This window comes from Aulonocara stuartgranti, assembly GCF_965226115.1.
Source record: "Aulonocara stuartgranti genome assembly, chromosome: 20".
NCBI lineage: Eukaryota > Metazoa > Chordata > Actinopteri > Cichliformes > Cichlidae > Aulonocara > Aulonocara stuartgranti.
In genome coordinates, this window is record NC_138956.1 from 29651126 (window position 1) to 29676065 (window position 24940).

Here is a 24940-nt window from a genome sequence, read left to right on the forward strand (position 1 = left end):
TTATGAAGCTGACCCCAACTTTAGGTGGAATTTACTTAAAATGAGGTAGTAAAGACTAATATCAGTTTTTTAGGGATTTAATTTAATGTATAGATTATGTATGTAATTTTTAAAAATATCATTATACCTTTATATACAAACGTTATGTAAAAGAAAGAAACCCTCAACTGCATATGACTAAATAGATTAAATGTGGACTATTAAACATTAAGTGAACTTGATTAGAGCAGGCAGAATGCAATAGTTAAAATGAATCAATACCTAAATCATACTAACTCTCAGAATCCTTGAAGCACAGGCAGAGGAGGAAGAGGAGTGACAGCAGCAGTAATCTTTCTTGCCAGCTGTCTAATTTCAGGGTTTTGCAACCCCTCAGCTGTGGCTCCGGTAATAAAAAGAAAAACAAAAAAAAATATATAGGGAAAAAACACTGAGATTGTAGACTTGGCCAGCTCTTTCTTCCACATTTTTGGTCTTGGTTTTCCTGAGACAGGACAGTAGTGGCCCCTGTGTATCATTGAAGTAAAGACCACTGGACAAGCAAGAAGTCAACAATGGAAATGTGTGTTTTGAATGAGTCGGAAAATAATGCGTTCCCCACAGTGAGTACTGCAATCTGGTGCTTTATTTGAAGTAGTGTCTATTTAAATCTTACCATTTTAACAGGATCACAGACCGAGTGTGTCATCTCTCTGACAGGCCTGTGATAACGCACGTGCACGCACACCTGCAAACAGTGGCTTCCTATCGTATGGGGCTGCTCAGAGTAAAAGGTAAAAAGGAAGCCCTCACTTTGCTTTAAAGTTTGGTTAGAAGGCTCATTATGAGGTCATTAAAAAAGGGTAGCTAAATAAAATTAGACACATTAGATTTATGATTGTAAAAAGCAGTGTAGGCGATGACGGACACTCCAGTGTGTATAATTGAAAGGATGAGGGGGCTGCATGTCCCACCCCAATGTCAGTGCAAATCAATGTCCCCATCTCTAATAGACTCTTACACAAAATACATTTGTAAAGGCAGTTTCTTACATAATCCACTTTAGTTGTGACTTTCTATATTTCATCATAATAGAGTATGTACAACAATTTATACTCTTGGTATGCAGCTCTATTTACATTTAAGTCTAGTCACAAATATATAGAACTGTTGTGGAATGTGTACAACTACAGCCATAAAAGTCATAAATGCAAAGGCCAAATGCAGTACAAGGGCTTTCTACATATACACAGTGAAAAGAACACTGCAGTGCAAGTTTTATTTTTTTTCTATCCTGTACATGTCTGTGCTTTCTGAAACATCAGGTCACGTATCTGTACCCAGTACCCTTTACTGCTGTTTGTCAAAACAGATTTAAAAAAACTGTTATCTGCAAAAATCAATTAAATGCCCCACAATCCTGCAGACACCATCTCCAAAAGTCCTGATCAGGATTCAAGCAGTAAGCAGTCCTCATTCTCAGTGGAAGGAAGCATGAGCTGTTGCTCGTAGTACAGACTCTTGGCGTAGTTGATTTCTTGAGATATTTTGATGGCGAGGCTCTCGCTTTTCACATGGACCTACGGAAGGAGCGTCAAAGAATGAAAACACTGAAGTTGGGAAGAGACAGAACAATTTGAATGAAAACTGGTCCTATAAGCCACCAGTCACTGAAATTGGAGAACTAAATTAGACAACTTCTTACAATTTAAAATGACATGGATTTTAAAAATTCAGCTGAAGTGTATCTCATTATCTGATTGAAAAAGAATCCTAGCTCATGAAGGTTCGGGATTAAAGAAAGTTATTTTGGTCTTCTAACCCACAACTTGACCTCTGCAATGTTATCATCACATTATGTAGGTGGGGAGTACTTCTAAGACCTTGAATTTTGTATCTGCAGGCTTCCCCAAACCATTATTATAAAGTGTCAAACTCCAGTCCTGGAGGGCTGGTGTCCCCAAAGGTTTACTTTTTTTGCTGCAACACACCTGAATAACATGAGTAGATCAACACTCTATAGACTTGACTGCATGCTGACAGCTCTGAAGCCCATGGGTGTCTGCCCAGAGTCAGCTGCCATAAGAGTATCATCTGTGATTTTGACCAGGGCTGTCTCACTACTGTGAAGTGACCAAAAACCAGAGTGAAAATGCTCAAACAGACGATTGTTAGGAAGGTGAGAGTAGATCTAAACAGCAAGTTTTCAAAAGAAAAGGTAAATTAGCAATTGGACACAAATTATTTAGGTTGGAAGGGTCTGCATCAGGTTTGTTGAGAGTTGGAATTATCACAGCTGTTTTAAGAGGTAAAGGAAAAAAGCAGAGATTAGGGAAGAATGAATAATGTCTGCTATTAAAGGAAAGAGTAAGGATAAGTAGGATTTAGCCTCCTAAGTGGGAAGTGGGTCAAATTCCACCCAGCAGAGTGGATAAAGGAGACACTGGGTTTTTAAAGGAGCAAAAATATCCATAAGACTGGAGTCCATAATTGCAGTGAGACACCAGTTCATCAGGAGTAAATAAATTGTCTCTGCTAGGAAGACTCAATTAAATGGGAGAAAGCAGTTATATCAATGTTCTTGATATTATGATAATCGAAATGGGAAAATTAGCTTTCTTCAGGCGGTGGATGTGCTCTCCCTTAGCATGGGGTGAGGAGTTCAGTCATTTGGGAGGAGTTCACAGTAGAGCTGCTACTCTTACATATCGAAATGAGCCAGTTGATGCGGTTGCCTCCTGGGTTCCAACTGGAGGCCACGGGGTAGACCCAGGACACACTGGATTGGGAATGAAGTGTTTTTTCCCAGATAAGGTGGAGAAGGTGGCTCACTGCTTTTTCAGTAACTTATCTTTCTTGTAGAAATGTGCTCCAAATAAAGAACTTTGTGTTGACAAGATTGTTAATTAATTGTTTACAAATCAATTGTCTGTATGGACAGCAATTCCCCCCCCCCCCCCCAAAAAGTGCACATGTAAAACTGTGGTGTTAAGCAATGCGGTTGAAAAATTTGGGTGCACCTAACTTTTGTGCTGGTGCGCAAAAAGTACACTGGTGCGCAAAGTGCTCACCAGTGCAACCGTGGCAAAAAGTTTGTCTAGAGCCCTGTATATGAGTGTTTCTTAGTTTTAAATTGGTCTATTAGTCTCATTTTCCCACTTGCTTAGTCGATTTAGGAAATTAGTCGGCAGGAACATCCCTACTTGTGATGACACATGATCAGAGGGTAAGCACCAGACACTTACATGGCTACTAAGATGAAGTTATATTCTTAGTTACCAAACATACTGCAGAAGATGTTCAAAGGGAAATTAGGAGTCTCTTTTTCTGCAGTAAACCATATTGATGGGTGTAGTTGTTTGAGTATCACACAGGACACAAAATAAAAAACATAGTGGATTGGTTTCTTCTTCTGTGAATGAATCTGTGTCTGGCTTTTATTTGTCCTGCTTGGTCTAATGCAAACTATCTGCTTAAAGAGAAATGAGACAGTATTTTTGTCTAATTTGAATCAATCAAAACCACTGGAACAATCCAAAAATGTCACCGAAAACTCACCATGGGCTTCTGGTGGGAAGGACCGGGAATTGCCACACCACTGCTAGTATTCTCAGCCTTCTTGGTGAGTTGCACATATACCTTCCCATGATCCTTAGATACCAGACAGTGGTAGAGGTCATCGTATTTGACCTCCAGAATGATGGCCTCACGATCCACGAAGTCACCTGGCTTCAGGAAGTAGACAACTTTCGAGGAGATGAGTACGCAGTACGTGTCGATGGGCTCAACAGCAATGAAGCTGTAGGAAATAAAACATTAAGCTTTGCTGAATCTGCAGGCAATCAACTGTAAGAACACACAATGAACTGAGTTACACTCACAACTCGGAGTGAATGTTGTCTGTGAGGTGGAACAGTTGCTCCTGACCGTCCGCCTGTGTGGCTGAGTATCGAGGTAGCAGACCCTGGGGTCCCTTACAGCAGCGGGGCTTCCTCACACGCTGCACAGTGAGCCTGAACGACATAGCAGCAGAATGTAAACACTTCCAAGAACAAGAACGATTCAGGATATTTCAGTTCTAAGAACATTAGACAAAAATGAAGCTGTGCCTTAGGGTCGGGGAACGGGTCCTGACTGTCAATTGTGCTTATGCGCCGAACGGGCAGGGTGCTTGAGGGTGCTCCACCTGAGGACTCTTTTGTCCTACTGGGAGACTTCAACGCTCATGTAGGCAACGACAGTGACCTGGAGCATCGTGATTGGGCAGAACGGCCTCCTGGATCTAAACCAGAGTGGTGTTTTGTTGTTGGACTTCTGTGCAAATCACAGTTTGTCCATAACAAACACCATGTTTGAACATAAGGGTGTCCATAAGTGCACGCAGCTGCCCTAGGTCGCAGGTTGATGATTGATTTTGTAATCATATCACCAGACCTGCAGCCATATGTTCTGGACACTCAGGTAAGGAGAAGGGCTGAGCTGTCAACTGATCAACACCTGGTGGTGAGTTGGATCACCAGGTGGTGGGGGAGGATGCTGGACAGACCTGGCACACATAAAACGTACGCCTGCTGCCAGGTCTATGGCAGAACTTCAACAGCATTCTGAGGGAGACTGGAGACGTTGAGGTGTAAATTTGATCCAGGAAGTTATGGCCGCACATTGGAAAGTCTACATGCTGGTAATACTTAGCAGGAATTTCTTCTTGATTCTCAGCAGGGCTGAAGATTGGCTCCCACATACCGATGGACCATTAACAACTGACATATGAAATGATCTTGCGTGCCAGATATAATTGTATCGCTGACCGTAGGTTTGGCCCCCCTGGTCTAAATGGTTCAGAGAAGGCTTGGGAGAAAGTGCTGTGGTCAGATGAAACCAAAAAACAACTTTCTGACATCAACTAACCCATTTAAACCTGAACAAGAACCTCCCTCCCTCAACTAGAACAGTGAAGACCGATCGTGGATGAGTCTTCCACCATGGCAATGACTCAAAACATACCACCAAGGCAACAAAGGAGTAGCTAAAGAAGAAGCACACTGTAAGAGGCCATAAGAAGATCATTTGTAACCTCCACTAAAGCTGTTTCTGTGCTGTGATGAGTTTTGAAACCTGACTGAAACTGTTTGAATAAACCATTCCCCTGCAGATGATCTGTTAGCTGTTTTACAGCTACTATTTCAACCATTTTTAAGATAACAGGAAAGTTGGAGATTGTCTTTAATTAGAGAGTCTATAATTAGCTAAGACAGATGTGTAAAGCGATGGCTTTTGAGTAGTGGTTTAATCACTGCTAGCTTGAAAGTCTGTGGTACCGAGGTCATTAATAGAGATAGGCATGTTTAAGAGTGAAAGATTGTAGGATGGCAGGACTTCATTGAGCAGTCTTGTAGGAATATGGTCTAAAACACATGTTGATGTTTTGGAATTACTGAAGTAATAATTACTGAGGTTGGAGAAAAAGAGTCTAAATAAACTTCAGTGATACTGAAAGCTGTACTGCGCTGAAGAGAAATCTAAGGTTGCTATTATTTTTTTTTCAATCAGTGATGAACAGTAAGATGTTCTAGCTTCACAGGGAGCTTTTTTATAGAGTAACAAAGTATTTCAAAGTATCTTCAGGCTAAATGTAGATTGCACATTTCAGTTACATCTTTCCTTTTCAGAGGAGCCACAGTATCCAGACTTGTATGCACCAAACATGTAATACATTTAATAAGATAATTGATGTCTGGGGGCATAGAGTTTAAGTAGTTGCTCTGCACTGTGTGGGCACAAGGCATTGAAGGAGATAGTGGATAGTGGAGGAATAATATCCTTAAACTTACTTTCACCACTATCAGAAAAACATCTACTGAAATGAAGAGTATTCCCCACCGCAGAGTGGCCTAATCTGCTTGGAGAGAATCCGTGTGCACATGGTCAAAATATAAGCTGGTGCATGTTCAGGTTGAGGTTATATAATAAAACTGACTTTAACAAAATAAAAGAATGTTTTGGATTCGAATACTACAGAGAACAGACTTAACCCACCTATGATTACTTAGACTAGCCATATCACGGACTGTCTGGGCTGTCTCTGATGCAAAGTCCAGAGCTCCAGCCACCGGTTTGGTCACAGTACCAACAAGGCCTTTACCCAGGCCAGAGAAGAAGCCACCGACCCCACCCTCCGTCTTCACACCCTCCACTGTGGAAGTGATGATGCTCGTCATGCCTCCAATGATACCTGAGAGAGGACAGAACGTGTATTTAAAAGGATGTACAAACTTGCAAAAATGCTAGCTTCAAGGGGAGCAGGCAGTGGGTCTTTAGTTTAATGTAGGCAATCCGTAACTTTGATATTTCATGTGAGTAATGTTTCTGGTATGTTGTTCTGAGGCTCTTGGATGAGTCGTTGCTGCGCTGTGTAAGTTTGGTTGCCCAGCTACTCTTGGGAAGGTTCACTACTGTTCCATATTTTCGCCCTTTGTGGATGTCAGAGGTTGTGTGTGGAGGCGTGGAAGAGATGACCCAAACACAGGACTCACGGTGCAGAAATGATGAGGATTTATTGGAGTGGGTGAATGAACAACGCAGGAACGGCAGAACTGACTAGCTGACTGAAAGACTGAGTGGCTGGCTAAATAACTGAGCACTAACGGGAACGACGACATAACATCAATGACATGACAAAAAACTGGTGAAACCGAGGAACTTAAATACACAGGTTGAATGATGACAATGATTGGAAACAGGTGAGTACAGGGCTGAACATAATCTGACTAATGACACGGGAGACAAGCTGACACGGGGAAAAAACAGGAAGTGAGAACATTAATGTGGCGAACTAAACTGAACATGAGCAAACTGAAATCACTGGGTCAACGACCCAGGAACCCTGACAGTGGATAATAGTTAAAAAATTCCTTGCTCCATTAAACAGCACTTTTCAACTTTTCACAATTTCCATAGGGGGCTAATAATTCTGTCATCTGAAGATCAGCTCAAATTATGTAAAAATCAATTCTGAAACATCACTTATTCCAAAGGGCTCAAATATTTTCTATTAACAATTATCATTTTAGTGTCATCTTTCATTCAGTAATCTGTATTGTTTGATCTTAAATCTTTTGTTTCAACAATAATTTGTTCTCCCCACCACTTTTTTTTTTTTTTTAGCATTTTAGCATACGGACAACAGAATTTACATAAATTACATTTTTAAGGGTTTGGGAGGCTCTTCATTCAGACACTAATTAAATGAATCTTTTATCAACTAGTGGTAGCATTAACCAGACAAAGAAGAGTTTTGAAGTTGTACCGTGAGCCAATCCATGAATCCCTGCTACCAGGTGCTCTCCACTGGTGGCTCCGTGGTATCTGATGTACTCTCGTTCATTCTGGTGCCGATTGTCCATAGTCTTTCCCAGCCCATCTGATAAAGTCCCTGCAAACTGACAAACAAAGTAGAGTCCCACCACACTATAAATGGACTGGTTCTATGCACCATTTCTGCAAAGAGTGTGGCGCAGGTGCCGTTTCAGGTCATCTCCAGAAAGACATACTGATCGACCAGGGCACATCGTTCATGTCTCGCACAAGTGAAATGTCACAGCTTGATGCGTAGCCCATGCCCTGGGTTGACGAGCTCACGGACCGGTTAGGCACTGCTCACTTTTTTTTACAACACTGGATTTAACCAAGGAATACTGGCACATTCCCTTGTCTCTGCAGTCTAAGGAAAAAAATGGCCTTCTCTACTCCATATGGTTTGTACAAATTTTTCACACCTCCTTTTGGCTTGTTCGGAGCCCCAGCCACTTTCCAACAGCTCATGAACCAGGTGCTACGTCCACAAGGTGAATATGCTGCCACCGAATTTGAATCATCCACAGTGACACCTGGGCAGAGCTTGATTAAATGATTAAATCATTTCAGATTTAATCTACTATAATCTTAGAATATTTAATCAACAAAAACGAATTAAAAGAATTTAGATGCCTAAATTATGACTAAAACTAAATGACGATTTGCTGTCATTGGCTGGACATTATACACCTAAACAACAAAACTTACTTAACTCTTCTAATGTCTATGTATATATTTGAGGCTTTATGTATATTTTTGATCATGTGTGGATTTGCAGAAAATCCTAAATAAATTTGAAGTTGTGTATCCGAATCTTGTTTTTTTTAATCTCATTAGAGATGCTGCACAATCATTCTAACCTGGAAAAAGAAAGTTAAAAGAAATGATTAAAAGATGACATTCATACCTAATGACCAGGGTATATAAACTATATAAAAATATCACAGAAATACAGAATTCCCTGAATTTTGGGGGTGAATAAAGTTTATCTGATTTTAACCAAACCTAAAAAGTGAGAGGCACCGTGAAACAAACCTAAGATATACATACCTTGGCTGCAGAGTTGGACACACCGTGGGTTACACTGCGTATGAGACCACCCACATTGCCATGTTTGAAGAGTTCAGTCATGCCCTCAGAGACGTCATTTAGGAGGCCCATGGGGTTCCCCAGGAAGTCCACAGACCCAAGTATCTGAGCCGCTTGACTGATGAGCTCCTACATAAAGACAACACTGCACTGTAAGGCTCTGACACAAGCTACACCGTCTACCACAGCACATGACATAGTTGTCTATGTGATAACTTATAGTGGATTTAAAAAAATTTTTTTATAAACACTTTAACAGCTTAGAATTGTTGCAGCTTTAATTTTTTTATATATTTTTTGTTGTTCTACTAAATTCTTCTAAATGAAATCTCTGTTGACATGTAGTACTGTGCAAAATTCCTGAGCCCACCACATTTCTTTATAGTTTGCTATGAAAATGGGATATAATAGCTGCAGCCTTTCATTGAAAAAAAAAAAAAAAAAAAAAAAAAAAAAAAAATTATATATATATATATATATATATATATATATATATATATATATATATATATAAAAATGCAGTATATAAGGCAAGAACAGAAGTTGTACAATTTCACAAAGCTTGAAAGTCTATATTTGGTATTTTTCAACACAGCCTGAACTGTCTTAGGCAGCTTGGGATGGGAATAAGAATTGATAAGAATGTAGTTATTCCATTATCATTATTACTTATCGATTCTCATTTGCTACATTTTGAGAGTCACCACTGAGACATTACATTAATGCAAATTAATTACATGCTGTGGGTCAAATGTTTGTCCATGTTGGAGGGATTTACCTTCTTTGTTGCTATCAGCGTTGGGATCATTACTCAAAAAAGTATTACACAGAACACTTTTCTTAAAAGTAATGCAGGATAATACTTTGCTACACTATTCATTACAATACTACTGCATTTATCTGTAAAATGACCTAAAACATATTGCCTCATAATTACCATTTCATATAAACCTGAAGTTACAGTTCCACACAACAACACAAATCCCTGTTTACCATTGTTCAACTGTTCTATTTATGGTGGTGTAGATCAGCTGATAGGCTGTGGTGATGGTTGCAGTAGGAATTGTCCATCATCTAGTAGATCTTCAGAGGGTACTTCACGTGGTCTTGGTAACCGGCTATGGAGGGTCCAAGTTTCCAGCTTTGCCATAATCCTATCTTTCAGGTCAGCACCTCTCACACTCAACACTCCTTCTTCCTTCATACTTGGGGTTTGGTACCAAATGTCAGATGGGGGTTATGATATCTCCCCTCTGACCTGTCGTCCTTGGTGTAGCATTTTTGTTGTACCTCGTCAGTCTCTTACAGTGAGAGCAGTTACCTTCTTCTGAATGTTGGAACACTGAGCTACTAGTTGTTTTGCCATCAAACTGGATGCTGGATATCGAAGATTCCATAGGTCCCTCATCATGTTCATGTGACCACTTCCACTGGAGTTACTTGTATAGTAGTGTTCCAACAGTGTCCTATTCTCATCTCTTGTCTACTTGCACCTTCTTGCTCCAGAAGCTCACTTCTCATCAGTGTGTCCTGGTTCCTCAACACCTGACGCGGGACATTATTAATCTGGGCGACGTCTGAGCCGGTATGGCTTCAGTCTCTCGCTCATATCAGAGGTAGGATTGGTTAGCATGGGAGTTCTAGCCTAGGGACCCTTACTTGATACAGACATTCTTACCACTATGCTAAGCACGCGCACACACACACACACACACACACGTATATAAAGCCTGTTACCTCTCTAAAGTGCTTAAGGATGTCATTGATGATGATCTCCTGTGTTTCATAGGGATGCACTCTTGTGAATGGGTACATGTTGATGACTGCATCTTCAAAGCGAACTAGAGGAAAGCCCAGGGTACCTTTCAGGGCCTAAAATGACCAAAAAAAAGGAAAAGAAAAACAAATCATGTAATAATATGAGGCAGTAGCACTGCAGCTCTCAGATACTTGAATTGTTTTATGCCACAAATGCAGAGTGCCTGCAAAGTCAGGCTTTAACCACATTAGAATAGAATAGAATAATCCTTTAATTGTCCCACAAGGGGAAATTTGGGTGTAACAGCAGCAAGAAAGACACATATACAAACAAACAGTACACATGACAAAGAACAGAAACATGCACAATTTTTACATATTTACATGAAGGACAATGGTTACCAAGAGTACTGTACCGTTATTAAATTAAATAATTAAATACAGATAAGAGGCAAACACTGTTTATAGTGTGAATCGGTTGATAAAATAGTGCAAGTTACAGCGCTGATGTAAACATCTATGTTTGTTGGGAGTGGTGGTCTGAAACAAAAGGCAGCCTCAGGGGCCCACGGACAGCCTGATACAAAACAGCTTGGTAAAAAAATATGTTGCCGTCCATCTCTCCCTAGTAACAACTATATGGGAAGTAATGTGTTTTTTACGATAAATCTCCCATTTGGACGTTGGTTAGTCAGTGGCTTGGCTGCTTGGATTGCCAGGTGTACCTGTGTAGTGCTTTAGCTAGCAGCTGTCTGACTTCACCTCGGCTAACTGTCAATGATCTGGACCTTTTAACAACGTTTGGGTTTTTGGCGCCATTTGGGCTTAACAGATTTATCTAATCAGCAGATATGCACAGGTGTGTGTGTGTGTGTGTGTGTGTGTGTGTGTGTGTGTGTGTGTGTGCATGTGTTGCATCAAGCAGTTTATAGATGCCCCTTGGTAAATGAGCTACCAACTGTTAGCTGATAACGTAGCACTCCATATCGAGCTCCAGATATACTCTCCAGGCTCCAAAACCCAATATGGTGACAGCTTTAAAATAAATAAATTAATAATCGGCAAAGTCACAATTTTATGGTGTGAAAACCAGCTGATCACACATAACATTATAAGTATTTAAGTATCTAATGTAAGAAATGAAAAGCACTGATCTCCTGTGACAGAATACGATGTTCTGGTTGGAAACCTTGTGTCCTAGTATTCATGTGGATATCTCCCACCTAAATATTGCTGCTGTTGGCAGCACGAGTGAGAGCTACACAGAACTGGTGCCTGTCTACTGTTATATCAATCCTTTAAGATTTCATCTGCCCTACAAAGACGTTTTCAACTTTAAACAATTAATTTAGCTTTATTATTTATAAAGATCCAAGCTACTCCAATTTTTATACTTGGTTAGGTTAATTAAATTGTATTTACATGTAAACAGCATATTAAGGAAAAGAAGAAAATATTCTCAAAATGCTGAGCAACTGCTTTAAGAAAATAAAACTTTTGAGTGGTTATGTCTACCATTAAGCTTTGGTTTTTGGACATGTTGCTCTCTATCAAAGGCACCGCCACTTTGCATTATCAGAATGATTTCAAGCTTGGTTATAAAAAAAGATCAGTGTCTGGTTACCTTGAGTTCAGCAGGCAGCTTGTGAGAGGTGAAGACACTCAGTTTGACCTGAGGAAGGCTGATCTTCAAATTCTCAAAGTAGTACCGTTTGTGAGGTCCAGTGTCCTCGTTGGGCTTGTCACGGAGGTTTTCATCCAACTTCTCCAGCTCTGGATAAGGATAAAAATGATCAGTTTTGCGGTGAGCCTCTTACCACTATTAACAATGATGCTGAAACAAAGACCCACCAGCATCTGTCTGTCCATATCCAACGAAACTGAGCAGCTTGAGCAGCAACTTCTCCTCAATTATGACAGTGAAGCGACGAGCTGTCACCATCAGGTGCTGCGTATATATCATGGTTACATCTTTAGTCACAAGATTCTGGTACAACAAAGCTATATGTTTTCTAAAAAAAAATATCAAGATTAAGTTAAAAAATATACTTTATGACAGTTTCATCAGTTTACTTTTCTACAGTCCCCAGTGATCACCTGTGATGGAGCACTGTGTGGTACTCACCTTGTAGAGGTCAGTAAGCATGAGGCTGCTAGGAACCTTGACTGAATTGACTTGCATCGCTGGGCCACTGTCACTTACACTGCTCTCACTGGAACTGGGAGTCACACACAGCATGACAGGATGAGTGGTACCCAAGAGCTGATTATCCACCTGATAACCACAATGTGACAGAAAGAGTATTTATAGAGTTAGCGAAACATTTACTACATAAACAAGTTCATGAGGAAAGCATTCACAGCACAGTGTCAGACTGAATACTTATGTACATATTATATTTTTATTTTCAGATTTTAATTTACAAGAATTTCAAGAAAACTTTTTCCCTTTGTCATTATAAGGTATGTGTGTAAAAATGTGAAATTAAAAAAATAAATAAATCCATTTTGGAATAATATGACAACATCTGGAAAAGGTTAAATGTTGTGAATACTTTCCAGATGCACTTATCAGACTCACAAGTACAGCAAGTTAAATAATTATTTGTAAATTTGCTCACTTACAATACAAAGATGTGAAATCTCTCATTTTTATGGCAGCTTAATTTTGATTTAAAAACATATTTCATAAAAAGTTACGAATTGATTTGTATGTCATTGAGTGAATTAAGTATTTGATGCCTAAGCTAAAATGACTTAGAAACCACAAACACAGCAATAAGATGTTTCTTGTAGGATTTTGGCTGGGGGGGTCAAAATCCTACAAGAAACATCTTATTAAACATCTAACGGCACCAAGAAACCTAAAGGAATTAGTGTTTCTGTGGAGATGGGGGATCTCCACAGAAACACTAATTCCTTTAGGTTTCTTGGTGCCGTTTGGCAACTTGAAGCTTTAGCTCCCTCCATACATTTTCTCTAGTACTGAGGTCTGGAGACTGGCTCCATGATGTTAATGTGCTTGTTATCTGGCTGTTCCTTTGTTAGGTTATGTTGTTGGTATGTTTTGGATAACCGTCATGCTGGAAGACCCATCATGACCCATCGTCAGCCCTCTGGCCGAGGGAAAGAGGTTCTCATCCAAGATTTTACCGTACACGATCCCATACATTGGCCGCTCAATACAACAAAGTCACCCTGTACCCTTAGCAGAGAAACAACTCCAAAGCATCCACGTCTGTGCTTGACTGTTATTTATATGAAGTGTTTTTCTGGATTTTTGGTTTATATTCTGTCTCTCTCCAATAAAATTAAACTACCACAAAATTTAGAGACTTTTCTTTTGTTTGTAAGTGAACTTACAAATTCAGAGGGGGATCAAACAATTTTCCTTCTTAACTTTCAGCATGTATACCACATGAATGTAAAATGAAGCATCTTTTGCATTCATTTATCTATATTATCAACCGCTCTATTCGAATTCAAGGTCATGTGGGGCTTGTGCCTATGAATGTATGTGTTAGATAGAAAGCACGGAAGCATAGAAAAAAGTGCCTGTATGAATGGCTGAATGAGGCAAGTTGTATAAAATCCTCTGAGTGCTCAGGTAGAGTAGAAAAGCAGTATATAAGAATCAGTCCATTTCCCATTTACTCCACATGGAAAGGCCCTAGTCTGGACTCTAACCCAGGACTTTCTTACTGTGAGGCAATGATGCTAACCACTGTATCATTCTGCCACCCATTTAAGCTGAAAGTACACATTTCAATAAAATCTTGGTTGCTTAATTGAAGTCATTTATGCATCTTTTAATAACATGAATTCAAATTTAAGTGATTTATGGCTCAGCTGCAGGGCAGAAGTGGAGCAGTGGGTTCAGGGTGTGGTGTCAGGGGAGGCATGAGACCTGACTGCAGAGCGGTGTCCTGTACTAGAGAGAGGAAGCTGGAAAACTGTTTTACTCTAGGGTTTTATGTAAGCTGGGTTTTATGTATTACGAAGGTGGTTTAATTCCTACTGTAAACCAGTATGTTGCCATGGTAATTTTTGCTTCCTCCCAGACTATCATACACCACAGAGGCTACAACTAAGAGAAAAAAAAAACAGATTAGTGAAACCTTGTGTTAACGTTGATAGCCAGCTTTGTGTGAAACTTATCCTGACTGTCAGTGTTGGGTAAGTGAGTCCAGATAATGGAAAGCTACCCTGAGCATGTGAAACAGTTCGTTTAAAGTAGCTCTGGAATAAACCTCACACTGCGTGGTCCTCCAATGCGTTTATTAAGTACTGTAAATATTTTCAAATGTGCAGTAAGCTCACCTGTATATTGTGGATGCTCAGCTCCAACACTTCATTGGCAGCAGTGCGAGTAAAGTGGACATCTATACCAGACAGCGTAGTAAAAACAAGCTCCTCAGGAACCTTGTTGACCAGAGACAGCCCTAGCCCCTCCTCCAAGTTCACCAACACCTGGGTATAATTACAGAGAAGAAGTGTATGATTCCTAGATGAACCATTTTAAGGTTTTCTAGAAAGCCTATTCTAACCAAGACCAGTGCAACAATGTAAAAAATTCTAGAAAATAATAAGATAATATTCATCCACACATTCACCATCTTTCTCTTATTCAGGGCAGAGTTGTAGGGCTAGGAAGAGAGAAGGCAAGACAACCCTCTCCCCACCCCATCCAGCATAACCAGGAGAACATTGAGGGATTCCCAGACACGCCAAGAGATGTAATTTCTCCAGCAGATCCAGGGGCTTTCTCCTGGTGTGACATGCTTGGAACATTTCACCCATTTCATCTTTGCCAGATTACTGAGCCACCTCAACTGGCTCCTTTCGATGTCGAGGAACGGGGGCTCTTCTCTAAGACTCTCTCAAATGACTATCTCCTCATCCTATCTCTAAGGAAGAGAGACCAGAGAGCATCACTGTAGCCATGGTCTCTTGCTCCCTTCTCCCATCAATCATGAACAAGACCCTGAGATACTTAAGCTCCTTCACATGACGCAGCAGCTCACGTGGAGGACTCCACCCTATTCCAGCTAAGGGCCATGGCCTCAAATTTGGAGGTGCTAATACTCAGTTTTTTTTTGTTTTTTGTTTTTTTTTTCTTTTGCCTGTCCCGTTTGGCTCTTTTGCCATCAGAATTATTGTCTAAAGGCAAAGAACGATGCCCAACAGATTTACTTTACCAAATTGACCATCCCAGCCTTGCCGTAATGGTCCATTTGATTCACCTTTTATTGTTTATTTTATTTTCACTTGCTGAATACGGGACAGACTTGACTGGGGGAAAGAAGGGGAGAAAGAAAGAGGGAAAGAGAAACAGCTCAGAAGAGGGAAGGGGGACTCATTGTTGGTACGTCACACTCTGCTGTGCTCCTATCCAGTACCATGGAACAGATTTTTCAAGGGAGGCTGTGGAGAGTGATCCCCCAGTAGTTTAAGCACAGCCTCCAGTCTTCGTTCTTAAAGATGAAGAGCTGGGAGAACATATTCACTTTTTTAAACTGTGAGAATATCTGAATCCCCAAATTGAGAAGTATATATACACTACAAATAAACACTTGAAGTGAAAGATTTTTGTTACAGCATAATAGATGCATTTCAAATGATTTTACCTCCAGCTCCTGCTCAGCCTCTCTCTTCTTCACGTCATCTTTGCCCCGATCCTGTTCTGTACTAGGTGAGCTCCTCATCATTCTCCTCTGATTGAAGTCACTGATCTGCAAAAAATGCAGTTTAAACCAAAATCAATACTGAGGAGGTTCACAGATATGAAATTCAGATATTTTCACAAGTATTTTTGGATCATTAGAGTGATAAATATCTGGTACATCATAAAAGAAGCAGTTACCAGATTTATAGTGTGTGAACAAAAAAGAAAAACCAAAGAGACTGTATATCAGATTTGGAACATCTGGAGTCAGGTCAAATATAAATGACTGAAGTAAAGACTGGAAAGCAAAAACAACTGTATTATGGAATTGCAATTTTTTTTCAACATCAAATGTGTTACTCTACCATCCCACCTTCAGTAAAAAAAAAACAAAAAACACATGCTCAGATGGGTTAAAATCATTCAAGAACATTCAATTCTTTGTCTTAAGGCACGCTCACACAGGAAGTGATTTGCCTGTCGTGCATCATTTTGTTGCTCACAGTTGTTCGCTACCAGTGTTTTTAGGAATGTTAGTCAGAGGTTTCTAACTTGTTTTGTGTTGTATGCTCTGGCCCCTGGAATACATTGACAAGTCTCTAGGGTGGAAACATGAGTGAGTTGGTAGTGTACCCAAGGCTTCTGATTCACACAATTACTGGGGGGTGTCCTATTGACCATAGCATATTCAGGAGCAGGATAATGAGTCAAGACCTGCTCCCAATAACATGATCCCAAAAAGTTGATTCTGTTCATCCAGACATCTCGTTTTCAGTGGGAGAAACCTTTCGTCACTCATTCAAGTGACTTCTTCAGTCTCAGCTGACTGCAGATTTCCCCAACCTTATAAACAGTACATTTGCATAATGACTGAAACAAGCACCACTTGTGAAAAATGGGCTGTGAGGTCAGTTTCTTGATCATTATTGCGCATGAACAACCACTGGTCACTGACCACTGATCATTGGCCAATGACTAATGATCAGTGTCCATGAGTACCACAGAGAGTTCACAGAGAGTTGGGGAATGGCTGCAATCACAGCACTGCAAGATGGTGACAGATGTACCCTTAGGACCCCTCCTCGATTCAGAGATGGTCTTTCCCTTTTCATGTAAATGGCCTCTTTGACTCCCCACTCAAACCAGCGTTCCTCCCTGTCCAGGATGTGTACACCCTTATCACTGAAAGAGTGTCCACTGTGGTGAAGATAGACTGCAGAGTCCTGGCCTGACAACTTAACTCTTTTGAGTGTTGTGCCATCTGCTTCGCCAGAGGTTGTTTGGTTTCCCCGATGTATAAATTCTGGCAATTCTCCCGGCACTTAACAGTGTACAGTATACTACTCTGTTTGTGTCGGGGGACACGTCCTCCACGTCTGCAATGTTGCCGTTTCTGTGGCTGTGATCAGTTCCACTAGAGGGATTTGTTTCTGTGTCACAGCAAAGTTCAACCCTTTTGTTTTTCTCTGCTTGGATGAGTTGTCTGTTAGACATATTTTTCACCCACTTGTCCCCTTCGGTGTGGCATCCTTCTCTCTTCTGGCCGCATTGTAAGTCTCTGTTGGATCCGCTCCTCTTTCGCAAGTGGTGCTAGTTTTACTCATTGTGCAAATTTACTGTTTATAAGGCTGTGGAAACCTGCAGTCAGCTGAGACAGAAGAAGACACTTGGATGATTGACGAAACCTCCGGATGAACAGCATCAACTTTTTGGAATTTTCTTGCCTGGATGACTGAGCATTCATTAAGTCAATATCATGATGTTATAACAGTATGTTAAAGACTCAAAAAAAAAAGCATACATACCAAGTTGCTTGAGAAGAGAGTACTGCACCTAATCTACAGGGTAGGCGAGTTTGCCATGTAGGGAGGAAAAGATTGATAACTCCCTGGTACGTTGTGGTTTCTAGTAAACCAGGTAAAACAACAATAAACTACAACAAACAAGCAGGTTAAACTATTGGTATGACCTTTTAAGATGAACAAAAGCTGTCAGAACGCATTTTCTTAGTTATTATTTTGAAGAGCCTGTTAGGTGAAACTGTTTGTAATTGCTGTGTTTTTTTATTTGTCTAAACCAGGGGTCAGCAACCTTTAAGACCCAAAGAGCCATTTGGCCCCAGTTTCCACGGAAAAGAAAACATTGGGAGCCGCAAATACTTTTTCACATCTAAAATGAAGATAACACTGCATACATTGTTTTTTTTACCTTTATGCTTTGTATGAACAGCTATAAAGTGTTGCTTATGAAATTCACGAAGTGCTACAAAGAAAATAAAATTTAATTCATGTAATGAACACATTTTGAACTCTTAAAAAAATTACAAAAAAGAATGACATCCAGCTGAAGGTCTCTTTTAAATGAATTAAAAGGCTGAACTTAAATTATCCATGTAGCAAACAAAAACTGAGCTGTCATTCTTCTTATATCACCTTTGGGCTTGCTCTGAATTTTAAAAATAATTGGAAAAAAGCAACCTATCCCCACAAGCTTGTGGGGATAGGTTGATTGGATAATCCAAATTGTCACTAGGTGTGAATGTGTGAATGAATGTGAGTGCGAATGGTTGTCTGTCCCTGTGTGTTGGCCCTGTGACAGACTGGTGACCTGTCCAGGGCAGGGCTCGCAATATCGCTAGCCCGACGTCCCGGAGCTAGCGATTTTTCCAGTCGGGCTACCAAAATCTATCTCTGCCCTGCCCGTCGGGCTATTGCAGGAAGGAAAAATATATGTCAATGCTTTTGCATTCTTTCAGAAATGTAGCTGGGTAATTATGTCATTGGCATCGGTGAGCCACTGTCAATATGTGACATATTGAAATCGCGTTTGAATTTGCGCTTGTTTTTTTGCTTTCACTTTGCAATCGTGCGAACTGTGTATAGAGAGCGACAGCACTGATCTGTGAGTGATGATAATTTGTGCACCAATTCCTCTGACATCGTCTTATCAATCGTTAGCTTACTATGCAAACATGACAAGTGAAATCTCCCGCAGCTTAAACATGTGAGAGGTTGATCGCGCAGAGAATCGCTGAGCTTATGTGAGTGCGTGTGTAAAAGCAGCAGGATATATATTTTAGTTCTGCTGAGCCAAATAAGACAGGTCAGGGTGAAGAAGTGACAGCCAAAGAAAAGCTTACCACAAGCAGCTTTATGGTTTCATGGACAAAAGAATTTCTGTGGCTGCAATATGACGAGCTATATAACCAGGGCTGCACATAAGTGGTCCGCAGGTGCGCATTCGCTGTCCAAAAAAAAAAAAAAAAAACGCGCACAAGATATGAACTTGCAACGCGTGTTTGCATACATAAGATTTTCTGGAGGAGGACAGACATTTGTTTAAAACTCTTAAAGATGTAAGAAGCTCCTTTAAGCAATTACTTTGGTGTTCCTCTACCTCCAAAGAAATGTCAGAAGGAGTCCGAACCACAAAAGAAGCACGTATTCTCGGAAAAGTGGTTGCAGGAGGTGAGCTGGCTTCAAACAAATGATGAACGCACAGAGATGTGGTGTGGAATGTGCCGTGAAAATCCCACTCTAGCGGACAAAAACAGTGCTTTTTATATGGATGCAAACGCGCGTTGCAACTCCTTATCTGGTGCGCGTCTTTTATTTTGACAGCGAATGCGCACATGCGGACCACTTATGTGCACCCGTGTAAATAACATAATGTTCTGCCGGGTGTGTTGTTGGTTTTCTCTCGATTTCTGAGTCGACAAGCGCCTTTGTTACTGGGACCAGTCATTTTAAGAAAGGCCCCCATTAGAACCCATGAGAAATGCAAGAAATGCATTATTGCTCAGTCTGCAATATCTTTCCCAGAACAAACACCAATTGCAAATAACATACTAAAAATAAACCTGAAAAATCTGTTTAGAACAGCGTACTATGTTGCAAAGAGTGAACTACCACTGGCAAAATTTAGCAGTCTTTGCAAACTTCAAAAAGCAAATGGCCTAGATCTTGGTTCCACTTGTCTCTTACCCGTGACTTCAGTGGAAATTTCAAATTCAGGATCTGACACAGACTGATTCATGTCCTACACAGTTCTTACAAGTTCATAGAAATTTCTGTTCAATTAGAACCAAGTATTTGAGTTGATGATTGTAATTTTTATACAATGTTGTAATTTGTTTTTCAACAATTTTTTGATTAATGTTTTGTTTCCTTTACAATATTATACTTTAATGTATAATATTGTAAAGGAAACAAAACATCAATCAAAAAATTGCTCTCTTTTTTATTCGGGCTACTTACATTTATTTTGGGCTACCAAAAACTGAAGAGTCCCTGCCCGAAGGGCTACCAGGAATTTTGAAATTTTGAGAACCCTGCAGGGTGTACCCCGCCTCTCGCTGGGATAGGCTCCAGCGCCCCCCGCGACCCTGAAAAGGATAAGCGGAAGCGAATGGATGGATAGATGGATGGAAAAAAGCACTATGCTGCTAAAAAATGGTTAATGTGTATGGCGGGGCGTGGCCTGCAATGCCTCTGCAGAAGAGGTGGACGCACCTGAGTATCATCCGCAATGACGCCTTGCCACCTTAAAGTCTGTGCTCTCTCTGCTGTTGTGTTATGTGTCGGGCTCTGTGCTGGAAAGCTAAAGCCAGCTGCATGTGTACAGCAACCGTGTGTGAAAAGTGGTCAATAAAGAGATGCTAAAAAGCATGTTCATGCAAACATTGTTGGGTCTGCCGTGGTATGTTTACAATGGGGCTTTTGCTCCTGAACCTCTGCGCACAGCGTCTGCAAATCGGGGCTGTATGAAGTCACTTTCATCTTTACGCAAGACTGTAAGCTGTCATCTGTGAGGCGCGAGCGGTTTTTGTTTTTAACGTAGTGGGGAATAGCTGCTCAAATACGTATGTGGATCCGAAGTCCGAATTTAGGCATACTGGCAGGCCTCGTCAGAAGTAAATGCAAATAAATCTGCCCAGGCATCATTAAATGTTCTATTTTCTTCAGATATTTTTCTTTTCTTACATTTCTCCATACTTGGCCTACCTGGGGTTGAAAGTCCCGAGTCACACTCGCGGAAGCCGGGAGTGTGACTCTTATTTTGAGCAACGAAAAATAATAAAATATCATTTTATATTTTTTCAAGATCACCATGGTAAATGGCCTGTATTTGTATAGCGCTTTACTTAGTCCCTAAGGACCCCAAAGCGCTTTACACTACATTCAGTCATTCACCCACACATTGGTGATGGCAAGCTACATTGTAGCCGCAGCTGCCCTGGGGCGCACTGACAGAGGCGAGACACTGCCGGACACTGGCGCCACCAGGCCCTCTGACCACTACCAGTAGGCAACGGGTGAAGTGTCTTGCCCAAGAACACAACAACCGAGACTGTCCAGGTCGGGGCTCGAACTGGCAACCTTCCGATTACAAGACGAACTGCAAACTCTATACACAGTATAAAGACTAAAGAGCCGCAGGTTGCCGACCCCTGGTCTAAACAATTCTTTACGAGCAGCTTTTTGTCATTTCTTTAGACTTTCCTGTTTTGGGTTTTTCACCTGTAAGACACGTGTGGGTCCATCTGGCAGCACCTGGACCGACAGAACCCCAGAACCCGGCCTCATCTTCTGGTTGATGAACTGCTGCTCAAGACTAGGCTCCAGAAGTCCAGAATCTGGTCCCAGAACCACCTCTGCTCCATCATACAGACCCGCAACCCCACCTTTCACCTGGAGAGTACCAGTCACCGAATAGTGTAAAACTGAAGAAAGTCATGAAAGGAAAAACACAAGCACAATAATAAGCTAAGCTGGTGGTGCACCTACCTGTACTACCAGTCGAGGCAGGCCACAGGTCAGCATGCCTGAGCTGAAGTACCATGTCTGGGTGGTGCTGCGTCGTGAGTCTGGCCTCCTCAGCATTAGTGGCTCAAAACTGGGAGAGGTAAAGAAATACCTCTTACACCCAGAGTTCATCTCAGCTTACGGTCTGGGGTCATTAAATTACTGAAAATTACTCCTGAGAGAGAATTCTTAAACTGCAGAGAACAAACCTGTTGTCACTAACAGCTGCAAGTCCAGCGATGTCCAGTACAAGAGAGGAGTCCAGTGGGCGTGGCTGAGCTGGTTTGCTCTGTGGTGGAGATGAACCTTCATGACAAAGCATGCCAGTCCCAGTCATCCTCCACAGCTGGGAACGCTTTCCTGGTTCCTGCACAATATTCCATGTAAACAGAATGATTAGAATTTTCTATAATTTTCCTTTTTCCTCTCGCTCTCTCTCTCTCACACACACACACACACACACACACACACACACACACACACACAGGAAAAGATAATGGCAACAGGTTTTCTGATCAGCCTGACACGTGCATAAAACTTGAGTTGATGGCAAGTTTTGCTGCTGGGTTGCTGCTTATTCACAGTAGTGGAGAGCTAGCCTGCACACAGATGAATGCGTTAACACAATTCCAGGTAGTATTTAAAGTGTGATATTAGCAATGTGACCATTTTTAAAAGAGGGCACCTATGACTGGAGATTCAAGCCATTGCACGGTTGTATAAGGACCGGTCAATCTAAGTCGCTACACTCACCAATAGACAAGTGCTAGTGACTGAAAGAATTAGATCTTGGATGTTAGATAAGCTTTCTCCAAAGGGTGGCTGGCCCTCGTTAAAGCCAGGGGGAGAAGCTTAGCAATTCGGGAGGGGTTCCAAGTAGAGCTGCTACATCTATTGATAGATTTAAATTTATCACAAGCAATGTGATGGAGGAGACTTGTACGTTTTTCTTGAGAGGCCATTAGTCTTATGTTGTGGGAATGTGGATCTACGTCATATTGTAGCTCTTGTCTTTTTCTATTGCATTCATTTTGAGACATTTTGAGTTTATATGGCTGCTAACCTGGCCAGGTCTCCCTTGAAAAAGAGATTTTATCTCAGTGAGACTTTAAGGTTAAATAAAGGTAATAACTAATAAATAAATCAATTACTATCTTAAATGACTTGTAAATCAGTGCATTCTGTTTTACATTTTACAATGTATAACCTAACAAATATACTACCTTCTTCCTCAGGATGACCCTCTGAGTCTTAGTGTCCACATCTAGAACCAGTTCAGCACAGCTCACCAAACACTTCTTCCCAACAAGTCGTCTCTCGACAATCCTGCAGATACAAAATTAACCTTTGAACTTTAAAAAAAAGGAAAACAAAGAAAATGATGTCCTTTTTAATTCCTTCAGCCATACTGTGAGAAAGTGTGCGTGGCTGCGATGTAGATGAAGTTCTCATAGTAGAGTTTGTTGTATTCTCGGAAGAAGTTCATGTCAGCTGTGACCTCAGAAGATCCAGCTCCCTTCACAGTGAGTATGAGGCATGGGGGCAATGTAGGCTCATCACATGCGTAGTCTAGCACTGCGCCTGGCTTCACCTCAGTGTGCAGCTGCATGTCAACTACACCATGCTGCCAGAATCGAATAGGCACCTGCAACAATTAAAACAAAGGAGTTTATTCTAACAATTTACCTCATGCTCCATTTGTCTTTCATTTTTACTGAAGACGTGTAACAGATAATAAAGCCAACCCAGACACTTTTGCATGTGAAGGACACAAAAAGATAAGAAATAACAAATAACCAGACCATAACTGCTATGGATCTCAAAAAAAGATTCTGAATTCCTCTCAGAACAACACCCCCCAAGTTGCAAATTAATAATAAGACCCTTTGTCTCTGGTATACTATCCATTACAGGAGGTAGAGCAGGTCGTTTAACACAAAGCACATCAAAGTATCCTTGGGCAAGTTACTGAACCCTTGGTTTACCTAATGTGTGAGAGTGTGCATGAACGTTAGACAAAAGCACTTGTTGTCCAGTGTTTTGAGTACAGGCGTTGTTTATCTGACTAACACAGTAGCACCTGACAGTTAGGACCAACCTCAGAGGTGTTGTCAATGCGGAAAGGAGGAGGCAGCTGGTCAGTGTCAGTAAAGGAGATCTGGTAGGTGGCTCCCTTGAGGGTGATCTCTGTCCGTAGGAAGAAACAATTCCCCAGTGTGTCCCTTTTTAAAATAAGATACAAATAAAATCAAATAAATACATAAAATATTGTGAAATGTGTTTCTGTTTGTCTGTCTGTAACACCTGCTCCCCAGTATCCTTCTCTGTCTCAATCACCCTCTCATGTCCTCCTTCACTACATTTGTGAATCATCTCTGAGGTTTCCTCCTGCCTGGCAGCTCCATCTTCAAACTCTTTGTCTTATGTATCCACCATCTCTCAGTTGCCCATGTGCAAACCATCTCTCTAACTTGCACTCAGCTCTACACACCACCCTTGTTCTTGAAAATTGATACCAGCGCATTTCTTTCAATTTCCAAGATTGTGTTAAACAATCTGAGTAAAACATCCACTGTCCTTTTTTCCGAGACATCTTCCTACCTGTGCAGGTATTTACACGAACCACTTTTCTACTCTTCATAGCCAAACTCACTTTTTCATTAAAAATCCTCTTCATTATTCACTAACTATTCCCCATCCCTCCTCCCGTAGATGTCTTTCTGAAAGTGCTGTAACTAAGTTTAAGAATATAATCCACCCACTGTTATCATCTTCAATGCCCTGTACCAACACAGAGCAGAGCAGCTACCTGAACACTACTCCAACAGAGGTGGATAGTAATTTTGCATCCTCACTACGTATGACTCTGGATACTGTAACTCCTCTGGAATATAGAGTCTCAAATCAGAAGTACCTGACTCCGTGGTATAATTCTCAAACACATAGCCTAAAGCAGATGACTCATAAGCTTGAGAGGAAATGGCGTGTCACAAATTTAGAAAATCATCATTTAGCCTGGAGAAATAGTGTGTTGCTTTATAAAAATAAATAAATAAACAAAATTAAATTTTAAAAAGCGTCCCCCCGTTAAGCTACAACATCTTTCTATTCTTCACTGATTGAAGAAAATAAGAACAACCCCAGGTTTCTCTTCAGCACTGTAGCCAGGCTGACAAAAAGTCAGAGCTCTGTTGAGCCAACCATCCCTTTAACGTTAACTAGTAATGACTTCATGAACTTCTTCACGAATAAAATGTTAACCATTAGAGAAAAAATTACTCATAATGATCTC

General features: G+C 40.9%; 1 protein-coding gene across 5 annotated transcripts in view; it reads right to left on the reverse strand.

Annotated features, from left to right (window-relative positions):
* Nucleotides 1-607: 607 nt before the first annotated feature.
* vps13d (vacuolar protein sorting 13 homolog D) overlaps nt 608-24940 on the reverse strand; it is a 72231-nt gene continuing 47898 nt past the window's right edge. For all 5 annotated transcript variants that reach the window (XM_082519259.1, XM_082519260.1, XM_082519261.1 and 2 more), the window contains 18 exons: nt 23747-23870; nt 23058-23293; nt 22872-22974; nt 21858-22015; nt 21631-21739; nt 21364-21534; nt 15807-15911; nt 14500-14649; nt 12305-12454; nt 12031-12127; nt 11804-11952; nt 10159-10293; nt 8383-8550; nt 7286-7418; nt 6016-6211; nt 3861-3992; nt 3538-3778; nt 608-1559 (listed from right to left, as the gene is read on the reverse strand). In XM_082519259.1, the coding sequence (XP_082375385.1) occupies nt 1428-1559; nt 3538-3778; nt 3861-3992; nt 6016-6211; nt 7286-7418; nt 8383-8550; nt 10159-10293; nt 11804-11952; nt 12031-12127; nt 12305-12454; nt 14500-14649; nt 15807-15911; nt 21364-21534; nt 21631-21739; nt 21858-22015; nt 22872-22974; nt 23058-23293; nt 23747-23870 (2689 nt within the window). In that variant the 3' untranslated portion in view covers nt 608-1427. The remainder of the gene's footprint in view (nt 1560-3537; nt 3779-3860; nt 3993-6015; nt 6212-7285; nt 7419-8382; nt 8551-10158; nt 10294-11803; nt 11953-12030; nt 12128-12304; nt 12455-14499; nt 14650-15806; nt 15912-21363; nt 21535-21630; nt 21740-21857; nt 22016-22871; nt 22975-23057; nt 23294-23746; nt 23871-24940) is intronic.